Genomic DNA, 18,458 nt, shown 5'->3' with positions numbered 1-18,458 from the left:
GTGGCTTGTGTGTACATATTTATTGTCTTATTTATGCCCAAATGGCACTTAGTAGAGTGCTTTTATTACAAAAATTGATGAATACCCTGATGAATACCCCCATATTAATTTAAAAAGATATAATTAAAACTAATAACTTGAAAAATCATAAGCAGTAAAAACTGAACTGAAATGAGCAAACAAGAGTGTGAAAATGAAACTGAAAACAAATCCAAGATACAAAACTATACTAGGAATCCTCCTCAACTGCGTATACACCATTTTATTTAATGTCCTCAGTTCAAATTTACTTGTTTCTTTCAAATTATTCAGATCCAGGACTTTATTTTATTGCTCTCCCTTAAAAAAACCTCTGCTGTCAGCAGGACATTCCTTTCCCACAAGTGGTCTACACACAGAAAATGACGCAGACTGAAAGGAAAACCACAAAACGGCTTGAATCAGAGTGTTGTGCTGTTGTTACCATTATAGGTTGTAGAAAAGAATCAAATTACAGAGAGGTGGGACTGCCAGGAATACAGCATGGAGCCTGGCCAACCACTTTCAGTTAAGTGGGTGGAGGCTTAATCCAGTGATCCACAATCAAGATGAGTTCACACCACATTCCTGTAGCAACTTTTTATTAGAAAAACATTTTTTTAAACCAGGAAATAGCAGTCCAGAAGTGAATGTTTGGGTCACATCCTGTATTTGTACATTTTATTTTGTTATGTTTGAGTTATTTAAGATACATTTCCAAGACAGAGGAGATTTATGTGGGCAATTTCCATCTTTCTATATGTCAGCGTGCCATCAGTCACCGGGTTTGACCCCAGTCGAGAGTTTGCTGAGGTCTGAAAACGACAACATGTGGAGCAAACGTCTTGCATTAAACACGAATTATAGAGGGTAAAAAACTAAAACACTATACACTTATATCAGAACAGCGCAGGTGGGATGCCGTTTCCAAACAGGAGACTCCAGGAAGTCGGGATCTTCCATTTGTTGGGCTGTTTGCTCTGAAAGGAGAATTGGAGAACAATGATTCTCCTCACAGTGACATTACCACTCCTCTGAAACTTTAGGCTGCTTTAATGCTGCGCCGTGGTGTCACTTACATTATCGTCCAGCAGATGGAGCCAGTCGTTGAGGTGGTTCGCCAGAGCGAAGGCATCGGGGATGTTGTCGCCTTCTGAACAGAAGAGGAGCAGCACAGCCAGCGGGAGGTCCTCTTTGCAACTGTGCAGCACACGTGATCACACATACACAAATAATATTAACAAGGAACTCTTACTGAGGCGTTTCTACATGCTGAAAAAGTGTCTGAACACACAGCAGACACCTGCAGCTGCCTTTATTGTGATTTATATTGGAATAATTATTAAACTGTAACAGTGACCCATGCTCTTACAGACAAAAATAAAAATGATTTTAAAACCAGCTCCCTGTGTTTTTGATGACCTTGTGTCTACCTGCAGGTCTCCCATCTCTACCTGTCTGTGTAAAATTCTTTGGTGATGCCTCCTCCGGGGATGGAGAGCCGTGGTTCCGTGTTTCCATCTGTGAGTCCGGGGAAGGCCGGGACTCGCTCCATTTCCCTCCAGCCCAGCTCCTTCAAAGCGTCTGCGCTCCCCTTCAGCAGGGACGGCGTGACCAGGTACCTCAAAGGAGTGCTAGCAGAGACACGTGTTTGTTGAGCAGACATTATTGAAAAATGCAAAAGTGGAGAAATAAGGCGATGGCGTTGCAAGCGTATTTACCCCTGCAGCTGCTGGTCATCTCTCTGGTAGGCGTGGCTGCTGGAGAGGACGACAGCCCTGGAGAAGCCGCTGGATTTGATCCAGGACACGAGCAGCTGACGAAACTTTTTGGTCTTTGACTGGTAGAACAAAAGAAAACAACAATAGGCATACAGTATGAAGGGAACTCAGAGAATGAACTGACATCATACTGATGACTGATTGTTACCTGAAGAATTGGTGCTCTGATCTGAAGGACCGCCAGCTTCAGTTCTGCTGCTGCGTAAACTGTGGATTACAGAGGGTTACTTTTCTTTTGACTTCACAGCAGCTGCAGACAAAACTTTTGATCACCTGACTGATGGTTGACAACAACAGGACTAATGTCCTTTGGTGGACATGCAGCCACTGGCCAACTAATAAGACACAGTGCTGATTAAAAACAATCAGAAGATCACAGTTGGGATAGCGGACATCCCAGCGGACAGCAGGAAAGAGACAGACTCAAAGGAAACATTTCTGAGTTGTTTTTTGTTTGTTTGGTTTTTTTTTAAATTCCTGACATCTCTGTGTTAGACAGGCACCAGCAGTGACCCAACTGTACCTTCAGCAGGAGTGTGCAGCTCCTCGCCATCTTCTTTGCTGCTGGCGTACGGGTTGTTCCCGGCCATCGGGATGAGACAGTCAGTGTGTATGTGGCCCACCCTACTCATGTTCAGAGTGGACACGATGAGATCCACGGCCAGCTGACCCACGTTACCTACGGCCACCGCAGGCTGGAGGAGGAAAGAGGGAGAGGATAAGTAACAAAAGTAAAGAGAAGGCGAGAATCGTTTTAATCACTTTTTCCTTTTCCTGAGCACATTTTAGTTGTGCAAAACATCTGATAAAGAAAAACATGTGTTATGGAGTTCCAGTTTTTACTAGGCCTCTAAGTTTTTTTTTCAAGTTTTAGGACAGTTGCATTTTTTTTTGTAGTTTTATTGCACTGTGCAAGTTTAAAGTCACCCCTTATTTCTTTATATTTTGCAATAACAACGGAAAACAGGTGCAGCAAATTGTTCAAACATACATGGAAATACAGCAGGCAAAAACAAATTTGTACTATTATTCTTTAACATTTTCCATAGATTTAACTAAAACAATGGGAATAAACGTTGCCATGCATTATCGTGACAGGGTGCGTGTAGTGTCATGTGTCATTCCTTCATCCCTTGAGTTAGGTGTCTTTTATGAGCTTGAATGATTCACAGGTAAATGTTTAGCGGCTTGACACACAAAAAGACTGCTCTGAAAATATAAAGAAATAAGGACTGGCTCAAGACTGTGCCTCTGCGCCCCTCCACAGTGGACTTTAACTCAATAAGTCTGTAACCGTGGCGCAAACACCCAGCTTAAATCCAAGGGGTTTAACAGGACTTTTGGATTACATGTGTAGGAATTAAAGGTATTTTTATACACAGACAGTTTCTTGGATGAAAATCACAGAAGTGAAGATTTTGTTTTTCCCTGGTGATTACACGAGTCTCATATGAAAGCATGAAGCAGGAACTGACGGGAGGATTATTTTCCTCCGTCACTCACCATGACGAGGGTAAAATCTCTGAAGGAGGGTGCTGAGCTCTGCGAGGAGATAAACATGGTGCTGTTCAGCCAGCAAACACACACGACCCTACAAGCCTCCAGATAAACAAACTAAATTAAAAGTTAGACGTCTAAATTATAATCCCAGGGCAACTTTCGCTTCTATTTTCATGCCTGGCGTTGTGGACCTGCTCGGCTCTGTGTCGACTGTTGATGACGGTTTTAGTACCACACGGGGATGCCTAAATTAAATGTTACAGTGAAGCTTTGTTTGTTTTTTAATAGTTTTAAGTAGACTTCTTTAACAAGCGTCCACAGATTTGTTTAGAGCTCCAAGTGTTTTTTACTTACTGTCATTTAAAGTGGTGTTTTATGTGTTTCTATTACGATCAGGCATGTTAACGGTCAGACTGCAGCTCTGCAAAGATTTACTGCGCGTTAGAGATCCTCAACTCTGTTGCCTCAACTGTGCTGTGTTCATTTATCTATCGATACATACATCCATAGATCCATCCACCCATCCGTCCATCCTTTCATGGATCCATCCGTCCGGCCCTCCTTCTGTCCATATATGTACTACTGTATGTGGTAAAAACATACATAATTTATTCCAACAACTTTACACTCGGCAGAATTGCACATATAAATATAAATATATATATAAATATATATATACATGCTTCACAGAAGCATCAGGAGTCAGCTGATGTTCATTCACGCTTCCTTTCATTTTTATTCTATTTTTATTTCTCTTTAAACGAATGCCTTCCAGAGTTGCATGCACATTGTGGTAAAGGGATAATATATTCCTCTCCAGCTTGTTGTACTTAAAGTAAGATTAAAGGTGGTGTAGAAGATGAAAATTGCATAACAATCAGACATGTAAGGTACTAAAGAGAAACAGCTTTAATTAGTCAGTTTGCAACAGGTCAGTAACATGGTTGGGCATAAAAAGAGCACCTTAGAGTGGCCGAGTGTTTCAGAAGTAAAGATGGCCAGAGGGTCAACAATCAAGTTTACAAATTCTGGAACAATTTTAGAATAATTTTCCTGAATGTAAACTTTATGAAAATTCTGAGAATCTGTAGGAATCTCTGGGCGCAACAGACAAGGCTGAAAAATCGACACAGGATGTCCGTCATCTGTGGGCATGGTGTTAAAAGCAGGCGTGATTCTATCATGGATATCGCTACATCTGTCACAGGGTGGAAGTAATTTTAATCTTTTATTCTGTGAGTTTCACGGTGTCTGCATGCTTTTATTTTGAAAGTGAACTACTTCCAGCCCACATCTCCCCAATTAAAATAATGTCTTCTCTGGGCCAAAGCTAATTTAAACTGAACTGAGGCAAAGTGAAAAACTGTTCTATGGCCAGACGAGACAAGATTTGAAATCTTTAAAGTCAGATGTGGTAAACAAATTATGGAACCAACTGAAGAAGATTTCAATGTAAGAGTCTTCAAGCAGCTTTTTAAACTTTTTTAATGTGTCTGAAACAAGCAGAGCATCATTTAAAACACAACTTAATGATTCTGTTTACACTGTATGCAAGAAGCCATTAACCCTGAGTACCTCACACATAAGAGTTCATCATTGTTATTATGTGATGTACCGCTCTGGCTGCAGAGCGTGGGTGTCTTCAGAGACATATTACCTGGGTAAAGGTTCAGGATGAGTCACATCTAAATCTGCTGCTTGAATTTCTCCAGACTGCAGAGCTTTGACTAAAGCATCCTGATCAACAACCAGACCTGAAACGTGAAAAGACACAAAATCAGACTGAAAGCCCAGAGACTGGTGAGGACTCGCACCTCTGCTGACGTTGACCAGGGTTGCAGTGGGTTTCATGAGGGACAGCTTCCTGTGGCTGATCAGGCCTTTGGTTGGTTTTACAGGCGGAGGCTAGTGACATTTTTCTCTCTTCTTCTTTTCAGACTGTTTTGTCCCCAGTTTTGCATTTGGCTAGGCTCAGTGTCACTACTGGTATCATGATGCCTGGACCCTACAAAGGCTGCACTAGTAGTCCAAGTCCTCCAGCATGGCACGTCAATACTTGCCAGAAGATTTGCTGTGTCTTCCAGCACAGTCTCCAGAGCATGAAGGAGCTTCCAGGAGACAGGCAGTTACTGTAGGAGAGCTGGAAAGTCCTTAACTCATCAGCAGGACTGGTATTGACTCCTTAGTCCAAGGAGGAGCATGATAAGCATTGCCTGAGCTATAAAATAACCTCCAGCAGGCCACTGGTGAGAATGTCTCTGACTAAACAATCAGAAACAGACTTCATGTGGGGGTTCTGAGGGCCTGACATCCTGGCCCTGTGCTCACTGGAGCCTGGTTGACATATGCAATAGAATACCAGAACTGGCAGGTCCAGGGTGGGCGCCCTGTGCTTCACACTGAGATCTGATTTAATTTTGTTTTAAAGTGTTCCTTTAATTCTTTTGAATAGTGTGTATTCAATTCACTGTAGCAGGACGTTTCCGATCAGTTATTACAGAATTTTCTGTCACATAAACTCACAAACTGTCCAAACTGTGCTTACCTTCTGTGTCTGTTGTGATACAGGATCTTCATATCAAACCCTTTGCTTCTCTGAGCAATTTTGTATCCGATGTGTCCCATTCCGATGATCCCCAGAGTCGATCCGGTGACTTCGACTCCCATCAGGCTTTGTGGTATACTGGTAGTGTTGGGGTCAACAGCTATTTGGTGACCTATGAGAAACATTTTCCTGCTTGTAATAAGGTTGCTTTTCTGCAACCTTATTACATTATTACCACTAGCGGCCCAGCAAATTTTAGGGTTGCAGTTATGCTGCAGTAGGTCTAAACTGCTGGGGGATTCCCATTTTGCACGGAGTTTTTCTTCTTCAGTCAACTTTTTCCACTCGTATTCTGTTTATACACCTCTCTACATTCAATTATTTAATTATTATTCATCTCTGGCTCTCGTCCACAGCGTGTCCTTGTTCTGTCTTCCTCCCTCAATCCCAACCAGTTGCAGATTAAGGGAGCTGCCCCTCCCCGAGCCTGGTTATGCTGGCGGTTTCTTCTTGTTGAAAAGGAGTTTTTCCATCCCACTGTCACCAAAGCGCTTGCACATATGGGGGCCATATGCTTGTTGGGGTTTTCTCTGTTTTCTTTTTTTTTTTTTAAATTGTAGGGTCTTTACCTTACAGTATAAAGCACCTTGAGGCAACGGTTGTTGTGATTTGGTGCTATATAAATTTAACATTAAGTTATAAAAATTGAATTGAATTAAAAAGTAGGCAACACAATGGCCTCAGTAAAAGAAAGAAATGAGTTCCAATAGTGACCAGTAGAAAACCACCACATTCACACTGAAAATAGGGTACACAAGATTTATTTTTTCTTTCAAAGTTGCAGATTTAATTCTGGCCTGCAGTCCAGGGCGTAAGGGCACCATGGTCAGAGTTATCAGCCTGGTTCCAAACAGGAAAAGATGGTCACTCATAAGGACAAGCACTCACATATCAGCCTTGCAACTTCCCCAAAAAGACTTTCCACCCACCTAAAAGGCCTTGTGTTAGTAGGAAGTGAGTAATAATAATAATGAGTAAAAATTATAATAATAATTCAACATGTTTTCCACTGAAATGATATCAACATACTCTAAAAACATGTGACATGTAAAAAAAAGAAGAAGAAGTTAATAATTAAACATTCATACTTCACATACATACTGGATTAATAAACTAAGAGTGGTTGCATTCAAGCTGCAACTTTTCTTTCGTTCTTTGACTTTTATAGCAAGTTTTTTGCTAATGTGAACATGAAACAGTTTTCCCTCAAACTAATTAAAGTTTCAACAGTCATTGAGTTTTCTTAGAGGAAGTCAAAAATTCAACACAGGAATCTTTGTTTATCCTATAGCAGGAATATTATCCTATTCTTCATAAAAACCTACGTTTTTACAGTTTGTTGCTCAACAAGTGTCCATAATGAAATCAAAGAGCCAAAAATAAATCTCTAACTAACACCACCTCACCTTTTTATAGGAGGGACAGAAAAATAGAAAAAATTCTTGGCAATATTAATTAAAATCATTTCAGCTTGACTTCATTGGGAACAGGTAGGCCATTCACAGCTGCTACGGCATTATCCACCATGCACTGAACCATCCGTCTTGTTGTAGCATAGGTGTAGGTGCCAACGTGGGGTGTGATGAGTACATTAGGCAGGCTGAGGAGAGGGTGATCCCTGCACAGAACACAGCAAGAAAAGCATCAGGAGACAGCTGATGTTCATTCATGCTTCCTTTAATTTTCATTCCTGCTTCCTTTAATTTTCATTCCATTTTGTGTGACTGCATGCACAGGCTGGTAAAGGGGGGATATTTTCCTCTCCAAACAAAATGAACACATCAGAGAGGGAGAGAGAGAGGAAAAACAGCTCAGACTGAAGCACCACAGAAGACAACAAAAGTGCATGATGACAGAATTATTTCCATTGTTAATACCATTGTTAAAAACCAAATCAAGAACACTCTCAGGGAGGTAGGTGTAATATTGTCACAATCTACAATGAAAAAAATACTCTCATGAATTTCTCAAGGCAAAAAAATGGAATACTATTCAATGGCCAAGTCAGTCACATAATCTCAACCCAATAAAACATCCTTTTCAGATAGTGAAGACAAAACTGAAAGAAGAGAGACCCACAAGCAAGCTGAAAAAGAAGGCAGATGCAGTAAAGCTCTGGCAGAGTAGAAAACAGCATCTGGTGACATTCATTGGTTCTAGACTTCAGTAAGTCATTGACAGCAGAGGATTTTTAAACAACTGTTGAAACCCGTCCTTATATTTAGCTTTTGTTTTTAGTTGTTCCAATTAATTTTGAGTGTCTAAAAAATGTGTAAATGTATGTATAAACATGTCTGTAATTCCTAAAGAGTTAATCTATTACTTCTGTTGAACCCCTTGAATTAAAGCTGAAACTCTGCGTCTTAATCAGACTGTTTGATTTAAAATGCACTGGGTGGTGAACAGAGGGAAAATTACAAAGATTTTGTCTTTGTTTGACAAATAATGGACTTAACTGTACATCTTGAAAAAAGATTTAATTTAAGATTCTTCAAGCATCACACTGAAACCAGCACTGCATGGCTTAAAACACAACTTAAAGGCTCTGTTTTGTTCTAATAAAAGTCTGTTTACACTGTATGCAAGAAGCCATTAACCCTGACTAACTCACATGTAAGAGTTCATCATTATTATTATGTGATGTACCGCTCTGGCTGCAGAGCGTGGGTGTCTTCAGAGACATATTACCTGGGTAAAGGTTCAGGATGAGTCACATCTAAAGCTGCTGCTCGAATTTCTCCAGACTGCAGAGCTTTGACTAAAGCATCCTGATCAACAACCAGACCTGAAACATGAAAAGTCACAAAATCAGACTGAAAGCCCAGAGACTGGTGAAGACTCGCAGTCACAGTATCCTCACCTCTGCTGACGTTGACCAAGGTTGCAGTGGGTTTCATTAGGGACAGCTCCCTGTGGCTGATCAGGTCTTTGGTTTCAGGGGAAAGGTTGACAACGAGCACAACAAAGTCGGACTCCCTCAGCAGGTCATCCATGTTCTCACAGTAACTCGCCCCCACTGACTGCTCATCTTCAATGCTCCTGAACAGCACAAAAAAAAAAAAAAAAAAAAAAAAAAGGAATCACGAATGTACAATTAATGCTGCCACATTTATTAATGTCAGATTTCTTTAAAAGCTGGGATTCAAATACACTATATTTCCAAAAGCATTTGCTTGTTTTCCTCCACACGAATACAAACTTGAGTGACATCCAATTCTGAATCTATTCAACTTTTCTAGGAAGATTTTCCACAAGATTTAGGAGTGTTTTTATAGGAATTTTTGACAATTATTCCAGAAATGCATTTGTGGGGTCAGACACTGATGTTGAATGCAAAGGCCTGGCTCGAGGTCTCCGCTCTAATTCATCCTAAAGGTGTTCTGGCGGGTTGAGGACTCTGTGCAAGTTCTTCCACACCAAACTTGGTCATCCATGATTCTATGGACCTTGTTTTGTGCACTGCTGAACAGTCATGTTGCAACAGAAAGGGGCCATGCCCAAACCAATGTCTTGGTATGCTGAAGCATTAGATAAGGGGTCGAGCTGAACTCCTGAAAAACAACCGCACACCATAATCCCCGCCTCCACCAAACTTTACACTCAGCACAATGCAGCAAGACAAGTACCGTTCTCCTGATAACAATCAAACTCAGACTCATCCATCAGCTCCCCATATGGAGAAGCATGATTTATCACGCTCTCTCTCTCTGCGTGTTTCCTGGGTGAGAGAGCGCTTTTTTGTTGTTGTTGTGCTAAGCTAAAAGGCAGAATGCTACAGGCATGGCCCTAAAGAATGTAGCCTCATGGGCAGTGTAGTCCGTGCTGCAGCGAGAATGGACTACCATACACGTTATGTGTCTGTGAGCGAGGGAGGGAGAGAAAGGAAAAGTCCGAGCTGTCACGGAGCAAAAACGGGAGCTGGAAGCATGTAAGTATAATAATAACCACTGCAGCCAAGAAGAGTGCCTGACGAGCCCATTTGTAAGTAAGCTATTAAGACTCAACTGTACACTGTGTTCGTGTTTTCCTCTGGAAAAAATAAGTTCCGTTGGAGCAGCCTTTCAATGCCTCTCTCTGTCTCTCGCTAGCAAAGTTGACCCAGACAACAAAGTAAAGCTAGTTTTCGGCTATGAGCCCAACACGAACCCGCTGTATTAGCCAGAGGTCCCTTTACTACGGTTCGGAGCCGCGGACCTTCAGTAACAGTAATAAATCACAGCAATAGTACATTCACGTAGTTGTAAACAGCATGATAATATATTAAGTAATCCAAAGTATTCAGAATACGTTACCCTCATTGAGTAACGTAACGGAATACGTTACAGAATACATTTTGGGGCATGTATTCGGTATTCTGTAATGGAATACATTTTAAAAGTAACCTTCCCAACACTGGCTTTACACCACTACATCTGAGGTTTTGCATTGGGTGAGTGAATACTTCTGGCAGCAGTGTCGTACTATGTATCTATTCAAGTCACTTTAGCAGGATTTTTTTTGATCTGTTCGATGCACTGGTGCTTACCTTCTGTGTCTGTTGTGATACAGGATCTTCATATCAAACCCTTTGCTTCTCTGAGCAATTTTGTATCCGATGTGTCCCATTCCGATGATCCCCAGAGTCGACCCGGTGACTTCGACTCCCATCAGGCTTTGTGGTATACTGGTAGTGTTGGGGTCAACAGCTATTTGGTGACCTATGAGAAACATTGCCATATTTCCAGTGTAAATATCTTTGGGTTTTACTCAAACTGTTCCACCCTGAGATCAGATTTGAACCTTTGACCTCACCTTCAACTATCTTTCTTGCGGATGCCAGCAGCAGACCCATGGCCATATCTGCAGTGGCGTCACTCACCACGCCGGGCGTGTTGGCCACCTTCACCCCGAGACTGGTGATGTACGGGACATCCAGGTGGTCGATGCCCACTCCTCCATTGGCGACCACTTTTAGTGATGGAAGCGAGCTGAGCAGCGACGGCTCGGCTGCAGGGTAGGTGTTCCACATCAGTATGGCCTGGATCTTTGGGCCGTGCTGCGGGGGGTTTTGTAGAAAGTCTCTGAGGCAGATTATGTTGAAGTGTTGTTTTATTATGTCAGTGACCTCGTCGATGAAACCCTGCTCGCCCACCTCTGAGATCAGAGCCAATGGTTTGTCCTCTGCCATCGTCTGATTGGATAAAGCACAGGATTCGTAAAGGAGAGGGTAACCAGCAAAGAAAGGCACTGGGACCAGTTCCCACCTGTTTCCAAACTTTACACTATGATCTGGATTATTGCCTAGCATTGACATTAGTTAAAATCCAGTTTTATCTTTTTTATTATCCCCAAATGTATCATCCAGATGACTAGAACCACTGACAGGTAAAGTGAATGACATTGGTAACCAATGCTACGGTGGTACCTGTCAAACGTTGACGTGTATTTTGTAAATAATTAGCATTAAGTACATAAGAATTGCTTTTCTAGTCCATTTCCTGAACATTGTAGTTTCACTACGGCAGACCCACGTCATTGACAGCTGCCGTGACACAATTACGTAGCCAAGCTCGTAGTGCATTTTGCTTGGGAAGGTTTCTAATGAATCACTGTATTCTTAAAGATTTTGAATGGAGTCAGGTGACCAAACAGAAAAAAACTTTTCAAATGGAGTTTAAAAAAATGGATGTACGTGGTTGTATTTTCTGTGATAGTGAGTTGGCAAATCTTTTATTTTAGTGTAATACAATGCAGTCCTTATGGTTGCAGGCCAGGGGACTCATCGTGCCCCAGGATGTGCAATAACTGTGAAAATAATCAAGATTTGCATCTGTTCAATGAATACTACCAATTTGCTTTTAACTGAAATATTTGTATTCACAAATGCAGAATTTTCAAGGCTAACCCTGACTTGACTGGAAGAATGACCTAAATCTGTTTAGTAAGTTTCCGAAGGTATTTAGAAATGGATCAGCCCATAAATTATTCTCATTACTTAATCATTTTAAGTTAATCTTACTGAGTGACCCAGAATTATGAAGAACAATTACCAATTAACAAAAAAGTTTCAACTAATTCCTCTTGTGGGACACCTACACTGTATGTGTGCAGAGTTTCAGCTCAGCGCACTCAATGACTCTGGAGAAATTAAAGGACATAATAGTTGACATGATTCTCAGTTGATTACTCTTCCTGTGTGCCAACATTCACAAAGATGCCACAAGATTCCAGAGAAATTAAAGGAAATTTCTTCTCAACTTCAAGAAGATTTGACTGAATTTCCAATAGAAGTGAATCAAATGAAAAATTAAAAAACATATTCTCTTCATATCCTCATTTTCATTTCTTCATTTACACACACACACACACACACACCTTTACTGTGTCTTCAAAGGCACACTATAATAAACGTAATTCTGATGTGTCATATTGCTTTTTTTTAGTCTGTTGAACAAAAATAAGCAACGAAGGAGAAGCACTACCATAAAACTTAGTGCAGAAGCGCAAGAAAATTTAAGCTGCAGATAAGCGGCGGCTAGCTTCACGGAGACCATTTTAAGGTCGTTAGGATTCTCAGCTCTCTTTTCCCTACTCCCTTATGTACCATCCTACTCGCTTTCCTTGACCTCGATGACGTTTCGAAGTCAAAGAAAAGGAGTTAAGAAAAGGAGACAAGGTGTACTTTTGGAAGGTAGCCCTAATGTTTTCTTAAAATCACCACATTTTTCATTAGCTCAGTGTTTTAGGTTAAACGCTCTGTGGACTGTCCGGTCACAGCCCACCTCTGGACCAGGCTCAGCAGCACGACCCACAAAACCTGTTTATGTTGTAAATTCACTCACAGTTGTTGAGCTCTTTCCCGGCTGCTCCTCAGAGAGGAAGAACTCTTTAAGGAACGCGCGGGATTTCAAAATAAGGGCTCTTAAAAGCAGTGTGACTTGAGTCATTCTAAAGAAAGATGTCTCCTTAACATGGATTTCTTATTCCAACATTTAAACTTAGATCATATTATTACATAACTGGACGTCTTTATTTACTAAAAATGACAGCTCACTTATTGTTTTTAATCTTTTTTCTATATTTACTTAAAGACCTCATATGCAATCTTTTGTCACTAGTGTAACTTTACTCTTTTTTAAATTTAATTTAATTTTAATTTCAAAGCTTTTAAGCATTATTAATACCTCAGGCTCTTCATGCAAACAGAGTCAGAGAGAGTTATTTCGATCACGTTTGTTAATAACGTGATTGTTTACTTATTACCGTAACAACGATAATAATCAAAGAACAATTAAAAATTAGTAACGAGGCAATCCTTTATATCTTAACCAGATTCAAGAGGCGTAGACTTATTAAACAACTCGTGGTGACATATATGACAGTTTTTAGATATACTTGACAAAAGGAGCTTTAACTTTCCCTAATTTCCCTTGGGATTAATAAAGTATATTGATTGATTGATAAACAACAACAACTATAAAAGCAGTTAGCATTCAATATTATTATCTTATTTTTTTATTCATCATTTCATAAGAAGCTTTTAGTTAAGGTCACTGCCCCACTTGAGTGGCTCCAAATTGTGGTGGTTTTACACACTTGCCTAACAAGTGAAAGACCCCGAGAGACGCAAATCCCTTTGGGGTTGTGTCAGGACGAGCATCCCACATAAAAATAAATAAATAAATTAAGAAATCATCCTTAAGGTGTGTGGAGAGGAGCAACAAAGTAGTGAAAAGAAATAAGTTTGCATAAAAATTAAGAATTGTTGAACACAGGAAAATAGATACTCCTGCTGAAAAATAGTATTATCACTGTTTAAGGAAGTTAATTTGAAAGATCATATTTGTTAAGCAAAAATACAGAGAGACTGAAAGAGTCTGGGGCAAAACTGACTAGAAGAGAATAATAAAATAGGAATAAATGGGGATAGTAGATCCCTTATTGGATTATCAGCCTAATAAAAGATTAAAAGCTAAATAAGTTGAAAATGGAGCTGATTGAATTGAATAAATACAAGTACAAAAAGGATGAACTGGATCTGGAGCATAAAATAAACTAGATCATAATTATAATATATACAAACTAATAATAGCAATAATAACAAATGTAAACTAATATTAATACTATTAATAATAACATAGCTGGGATAAAAACCAGATGAATAAATCATACAAACACATAATAAATGAAATAGGGAGGTTTGTGTGGTGTTTGGCAAATATAGAAGGTAGGTGTGATGATCTAAGAACATCTGAACAACTTGGTGTGGAAGGTGTGACAGAAAAAAAATAAATAAGAACATATTTTGGTTAGAAAGAAGATACGAGAATCAAGATGCCATCAATAAATAGATCTAAGTGAAATGCAGGAGTGTAGAGGATTTCTAATAATGTCTCAGAGATTGCATGTCAAATGTATAGTGAGGTTTAGTTATCACTTAGCTTCGCTTTGCTATGTGTTGTCTTGCTGTTCATATGACTCTGTTTAATAAACTCTGTTTCAAGAATTCTGCTCTTTTCCAGAGGATCTTTTTAAGTTCTTTGATTTTAATTGGATCTAAAAACTTGGTTACCTTGTTGTCTTCAAAATTTCTGACCCAACATCATTCGTTTCCATCATTTTTCACGCTGCACACACACAATCTGATACTACATGATACAGGCCACAGGATCTCCTAAATGTCTTCACTGTAAATGAGAAGCTGGACAATACCATTACTTTCTTTAGCTGGCACACAGGTCTGTGCGGGATCGTCACCTTAAGAACCCAAGAGGCAAGTGCTGGAGCCCACAGGTTCCTTACACGCTGGGTATAGCACAGACTGCTCATTCTGGCTGAAAAGTTATTGATATTATACATATTAATTACGAGCTCAGTAACAAAGACCTCGTGGGCTGACAAAATTATTCCAAACATTCCTGTGTGCTTGGAGAGCAAGTGTTTTTAAAATAAGTCAGAGAGCTACCTTTCAGCTGAAACCTGGGTGGTTTGTCTCTGCTGCGTCCTCAAACTGGCATGAAGAGCGAGCTGGTGGAAAAAGAGTTTGTTCTAGAGAAATATTAAACACATATGACCTTAATAGGATTATTTCTTTGGCAGCACATTGTGACATGTACTCCCTCCAGCACGGAGAAGAGAGAATGGAAAGAAACCACTGTTCCCAGTGACTGGGCAGGTGGCTGTTTCCTGGATGTTGATTGGTGCACCAGCCTTGCAAGCGATAGAGAACGATCAAAGGTCAGTCGCCACTGTCCATAAAGAGACAGTCCATGAAACTTCAGGAAGGTTAGAGTACATGTGGTTTATAAGTAATCTGGAAACCATTTGATGACAAGGGCAGGGTAAAAAGAAAAAGTGTGATTAGCACAAGATCACATAACAAATTTTTACATTATGAACAGTGTTTAAACCCCCTAAATATTATGGGTTGCGTTCACATCAGTCATGATAAAAGTCCTGAAAAACTGGTGAAGTCAGAAATTTTAAGGAAAACTGAGTCTGTGGGAGATGAAGAAAATGTTACAGTAACTCAGCCATTTTTTTCTGCTTATCCAATTCAGGGTCACAGAAAAGGCTGGAATCTACCCCAGCTGTAGGAGGGGAGGCAGGTTACACTTATAACAGGTCACCAGTCTGCCTCGGGGCTAACACAACTGCTCCTTGACTGGCTCCCCACAGCAGCTTGTGCTCCCACCCTTACATCATTTACCCTGAACACACATATGTGTCAGAGCAGGATGGAAACAGGAGCATTTTTAAACATGCAATACGGGACCAGTCGCAGTTCTCCATGATTTTGTTGAACGGTGAGATGAGCCCAAACTTCAATTAAACAGTCTGAGACAATGATCACTGCTTTCAGAGAATGCACTCATACACAAGAAGTCACGTACTTTAAGGGACGGAAGGCAGAATGTTTTGAGTCTAATAAATATCTTAAAAGATTTACTCATTGAAAGCTGAACTTTGAAACAAACTATGAAGCTGCCAGCAGAGGAAGAGAAACTGTCCTCTTTGTGCTGACTAAGAGCTCTTAACGACCAAAAGCTTCTTACAGCACTGAACTCCTCTCTGAGCCCCAAATACTTGATTTCCACAAGGACACAGATTACTTTGAGCATGCAACCACTAGGTGGCATCCAGACTTTAACCTGTGACTCTGGAGTGAGTGGAGTGGAGACCTGCTTGAGACTCTGCAACAAATTAAAGCTATGAATCTTCAGGCAGCAGCCATGCTCTATCAGGCAGTTTGCTAAATATATATGTAACATTATATATACATTTTTAAGATTTTATTACATTTTTAAAATCTCTTGTAAACAACTATCCTTTAGGGAGATAGAACACATACTCACTTAGCATTTTAGCCTCTTAAATTTAAAATAAGGACAAAGTACATGAGCTGAGAAAGACTCTTGTTCCAAGTCTGCATGTCAGTAAGTATAGTTAGAGAAAGGTACACAGACAGTGTGAAATACTTACTTTCTTACTAAAGAAAGTAAGAAAGTAATGCATGTATTTTGGTTTGAAGTGTTGTGAAATGTGTCATCACATGATTTCAAATTACATCATTTAAAACTATTGATAGTTTCCTTTTTAAATAATATAAAATGATCATTTTCAAATTAATGCAGGGTTTGTATCAAAATGTAAAAATGTAGCGTCTTGTTTTGGTTTGTGACGTTGATATTTTTTTAATGTTTGTATGTGTGCGTGTGTGTGTGTGTAAGTGTAGACTTACATATGGTCTGGTTATGTATCAGTGAACAATGATTTGTAAATTATTAAATAGTATTGAGCAGTGTGTAGGATCAAATAAGTGTAAACGTCACCCTACTCTTTTTCAGGCATGTAAATTGTGTTGTATAAAAAACTCAGCGTTGTATTTCTTTTGCTTTGTTTATTTTCTGTTTTCATATTTACATGTCAGAAATAAAAGATTTAATCAGTCAATCAGTCAAGTATCACGCTTGTCATAAATACACAGCGATAAATACATAAATACACAGTGATAACACCCCTAGTTTTGAAGGTAAAATATTTGCAAAGCTTGCGTACAAAGCTTGTCTAACCACCTGTCATGCATGCATTGTAAGCAAACACAAGTTTGCCAGGAATACTGCTCTGCAGCTGTATCATTCAGCTGTCAGTTCTTTGAGATACGATAGAAATGCTAAAATTGAGGAGGGATATTTTAGGGCCACTTTTCTAGTTTGATCAAACACATTTTGTAGTGTTGCTGCAGAGCTTTACATATCACCCTCACCTGATGAAGCTGAGGTGTTTGCTTTGATGTAATTGCCTCTGTGTGTGTGTGTGTGTGTGTGTGTGTGTGTGTGTGTGTGTGTGTGTGTGTGTGTGTGTGTGTGTGTGTGTGTGTGTGTGTGTTATGCATCAGAGCATCAGGGAAGGTCATGTGTGCAAGGCGACTGCAGATCAGCAGCTTACCTGCTTTTTACTGTTGCATAATCTCAGGCTCTCCTCTTCTTCTCCCTCTGTCCTTTCACTCCTCCTCCACACCTGTGTCTGTCTTTTTCTTTACTCTTTCTGCTCTTCACCGGCTCCTCCCATCCAGCTCGACCTCACCCTTAAGCGTGTATGGAGCTGCAAGCTTCTCTCTTTCTGTGGCCAAGAGTCATTTAGGCTTTCATTAAGCCAGTTCAGATCTCCAGCCAAGCTCCACTTCCATCTGCTGCCACATCTGACAGCAGGTGGCCTTTTAACAAAGTGCTGACTCACATGGTAAACGCAGCGATTACATCTCTGCCTCATTGCACAGCACTTTCAGTGCTCTTCGTCTCTGATCACGTGATTCGTGTCAGATGAGAAGGTCAAAGGAGAGTTTGGATTTTTGGGGGAAATACCAGTTCTTCCAAATAAACACGTCACAATTCATTATGACAGAGTTTGTGGTGTTGCATGTTCGAGTCTCATGTGTAAAGAAAGGTGACAGGTGTTACGGCTGGCCTTAGGTGTCACACTTCACATGACACAGCAAAGAGAGAACAGAGAAAGGAAAAGTCCTTAACTACACTGCCTGTAATAGATCGCTGACATGAGGCCCATCCTTACTCTGCTTATCGGCAGCACACAGCTCTGAAGTCGTGCCTTTTTTTCTCCGTCTGAGCAGATAAAAATAAAACAAAAAACCATGCAGAGGACACAGGACTTTTATATTTATTCAGTGCTGTCTTATCTACTTCAACATTTTTTATTTTTGCTTTTCGTATTTGAATTGTGGAGGAAAACACAAAAATGTGCTTCATTTAGATGATTTTTTTTCCTTGCATGAATGTACCCACGAGGGCCATTAGTGGACTTTGATATTACCATGTGAAACATAGTCAAGAATCAAAGCGATGCATAGAGTAAAAAGTTCACATTTGCACAGTTTCTTCTAGATTGTAAGGTGCAAAAGTTTGTGTTCATTTAAATATAAAAAGAAATGCAATAAAAACTTATATTTACTCTTAAATTTAAAAGCTTTGACTATTTATTCAAGCTCTGTCAAATAAATGTTCCCGAAGTTACACATCCCAAAGGTGCTTTACTGGATTTAGATTGTTGTTGAACAT

General features: G+C 40.0%; 2 protein-coding genes across 5 annotated transcripts; both read right to left on the bottom strand.

Moving 5' to 3' along the window:
* Positions 1 to 592: 592 nt before the first annotated feature.
* On the bottom strand, positions 593 to 3,509 carry psmg2 (proteasome (prosome, macropain) assembly chaperone 2). Its single transcript, XM_065472040.1, has 7 exons — positions 3,303 to 3,509; positions 2,323 to 2,494; positions 1,948 to 2,006; positions 1,740 to 1,858; positions 1,473 to 1,652; positions 1,098 to 1,218; positions 593 to 998 (listed from the first exon to the last, which is right to left on the bottom strand). Exons 1-7 carry the CDS (start codon positions 3,357 to 3,359, stop codon positions 918 to 920), a joined length of 789 nt encoding a protein of 262 aa, XP_065328112.1. The 5' UTR covers positions 3,360 to 3,509; the 3' UTR covers positions 593 to 917.
* Positions 3,510 to 6,561: 3,052 nt separating this feature from the next.
* On the bottom strand, positions 6,562 to 17,979 carry LOC135932984 (probable 2-ketogluconate reductase). 4 transcript variants are annotated; one of them, XM_065470807.1, is made up of 7 exons: positions 17,332 to 17,979; positions 14,849 to 14,910; positions 10,696 to 11,074; positions 10,430 to 10,601; positions 8,765 to 8,943; positions 8,593 to 8,689; positions 6,593 to 7,522 (listed from the first exon to the last, which is right to left on the bottom strand). In XM_065470807.1, exons 3-7 carry the CDS (start codon positions 11,069 to 11,071, stop codon positions 7,366 to 7,368), a joined length of 981 nt encoding a protein of 326 aa, XP_065326879.1. In that variant the 5' UTR covers positions 11,072 to 11,074; positions 14,849 to 14,910; positions 17,332 to 17,979; the 3' UTR covers positions 6,593 to 7,365. The 4 variants fall into 4 exon arrangements, with proteins under 4 accessions (XP_065326876.1, XP_065326879.1, XP_065326878.1 ...); XM_065470804.1 differs by lacking the exons at positions 14,849 to 14,910; positions 17,332 to 17,979 and adding an exon at positions 14,596 to 14,728 and having other exon boundaries at positions 6,562 to 7,522; XM_065470806.1 differs by lacking the exon at positions 14,849 to 14,910 and having other exon boundaries at positions 6,595 to 7,522; positions 17,332 to 17,978.
* Between the last annotated feature and the right edge of the window lie 479 nt (positions 17,980 to 18,458).

This window comes from Pelmatolapia mariae, linkage group LG22 (genome assembly GCF_036321145.2).
Source record: "Pelmatolapia mariae isolate MD_Pm_ZW linkage group LG22, Pm_UMD_F_2, whole genome shotgun sequence".
NCBI classification, from domain to species: domain Eukaryota; kingdom Metazoa; phylum Chordata; class Actinopteri; order Cichliformes; family Cichlidae; genus Pelmatolapia; species Pelmatolapia mariae.
The sequence above is the reverse complement of the archived record's forward strand: the minus strand, read 5'-3'. Positions and strand labels throughout refer to the sequence as shown.

Excerpts from the sequence above, each read along its gene's own strand:
- psmg2 (XM_065472040.1), bottom strand. The coding sequence starts at position 3,359 with ATGTTTATCTCCTCGCAGAGCTCAGCACCCTCCTTCAGAGATTTTACC. Across the intron at positions 1,859-1,947 it reads TCAGAGCACCAATTCTTCAG|TCAAAGACCAAAAAGTTTCG; the intron begins GTAACAATCAGT and ends TTGTTCTACCAG. Across the intron at positions 999-1,097 it reads TCCATCTGCTGGACGATAAT|AGCAAACAGCCCAACAAATG; the intron begins GTAAGTGACACC and ends TTCTCCTTTCAG.
- LOC135932984 (XM_065470804.1), bottom strand. The coding sequence starts at position 14,712 with ATGAGCAGTCTGTGCTATACCCAGCGTGTAAGGAACCTGTGGGCTCCA. Across the intron at positions 10,602-10,695 it reads CGCAAGAAAGATAGTTGAAG|GTCACCAAATAGCTGTTGAC; the intron begins GTGAGGTCAAAG and ends TGTTTCTCATAG. Across the intron at positions 7,523-8,592 it reads CATCCTGAACCTTTACCCAG|GGATCACCCTCTCCTCAGCC; the intron begins GTAATATGTCTC and ends TGTTCTGTGCAG.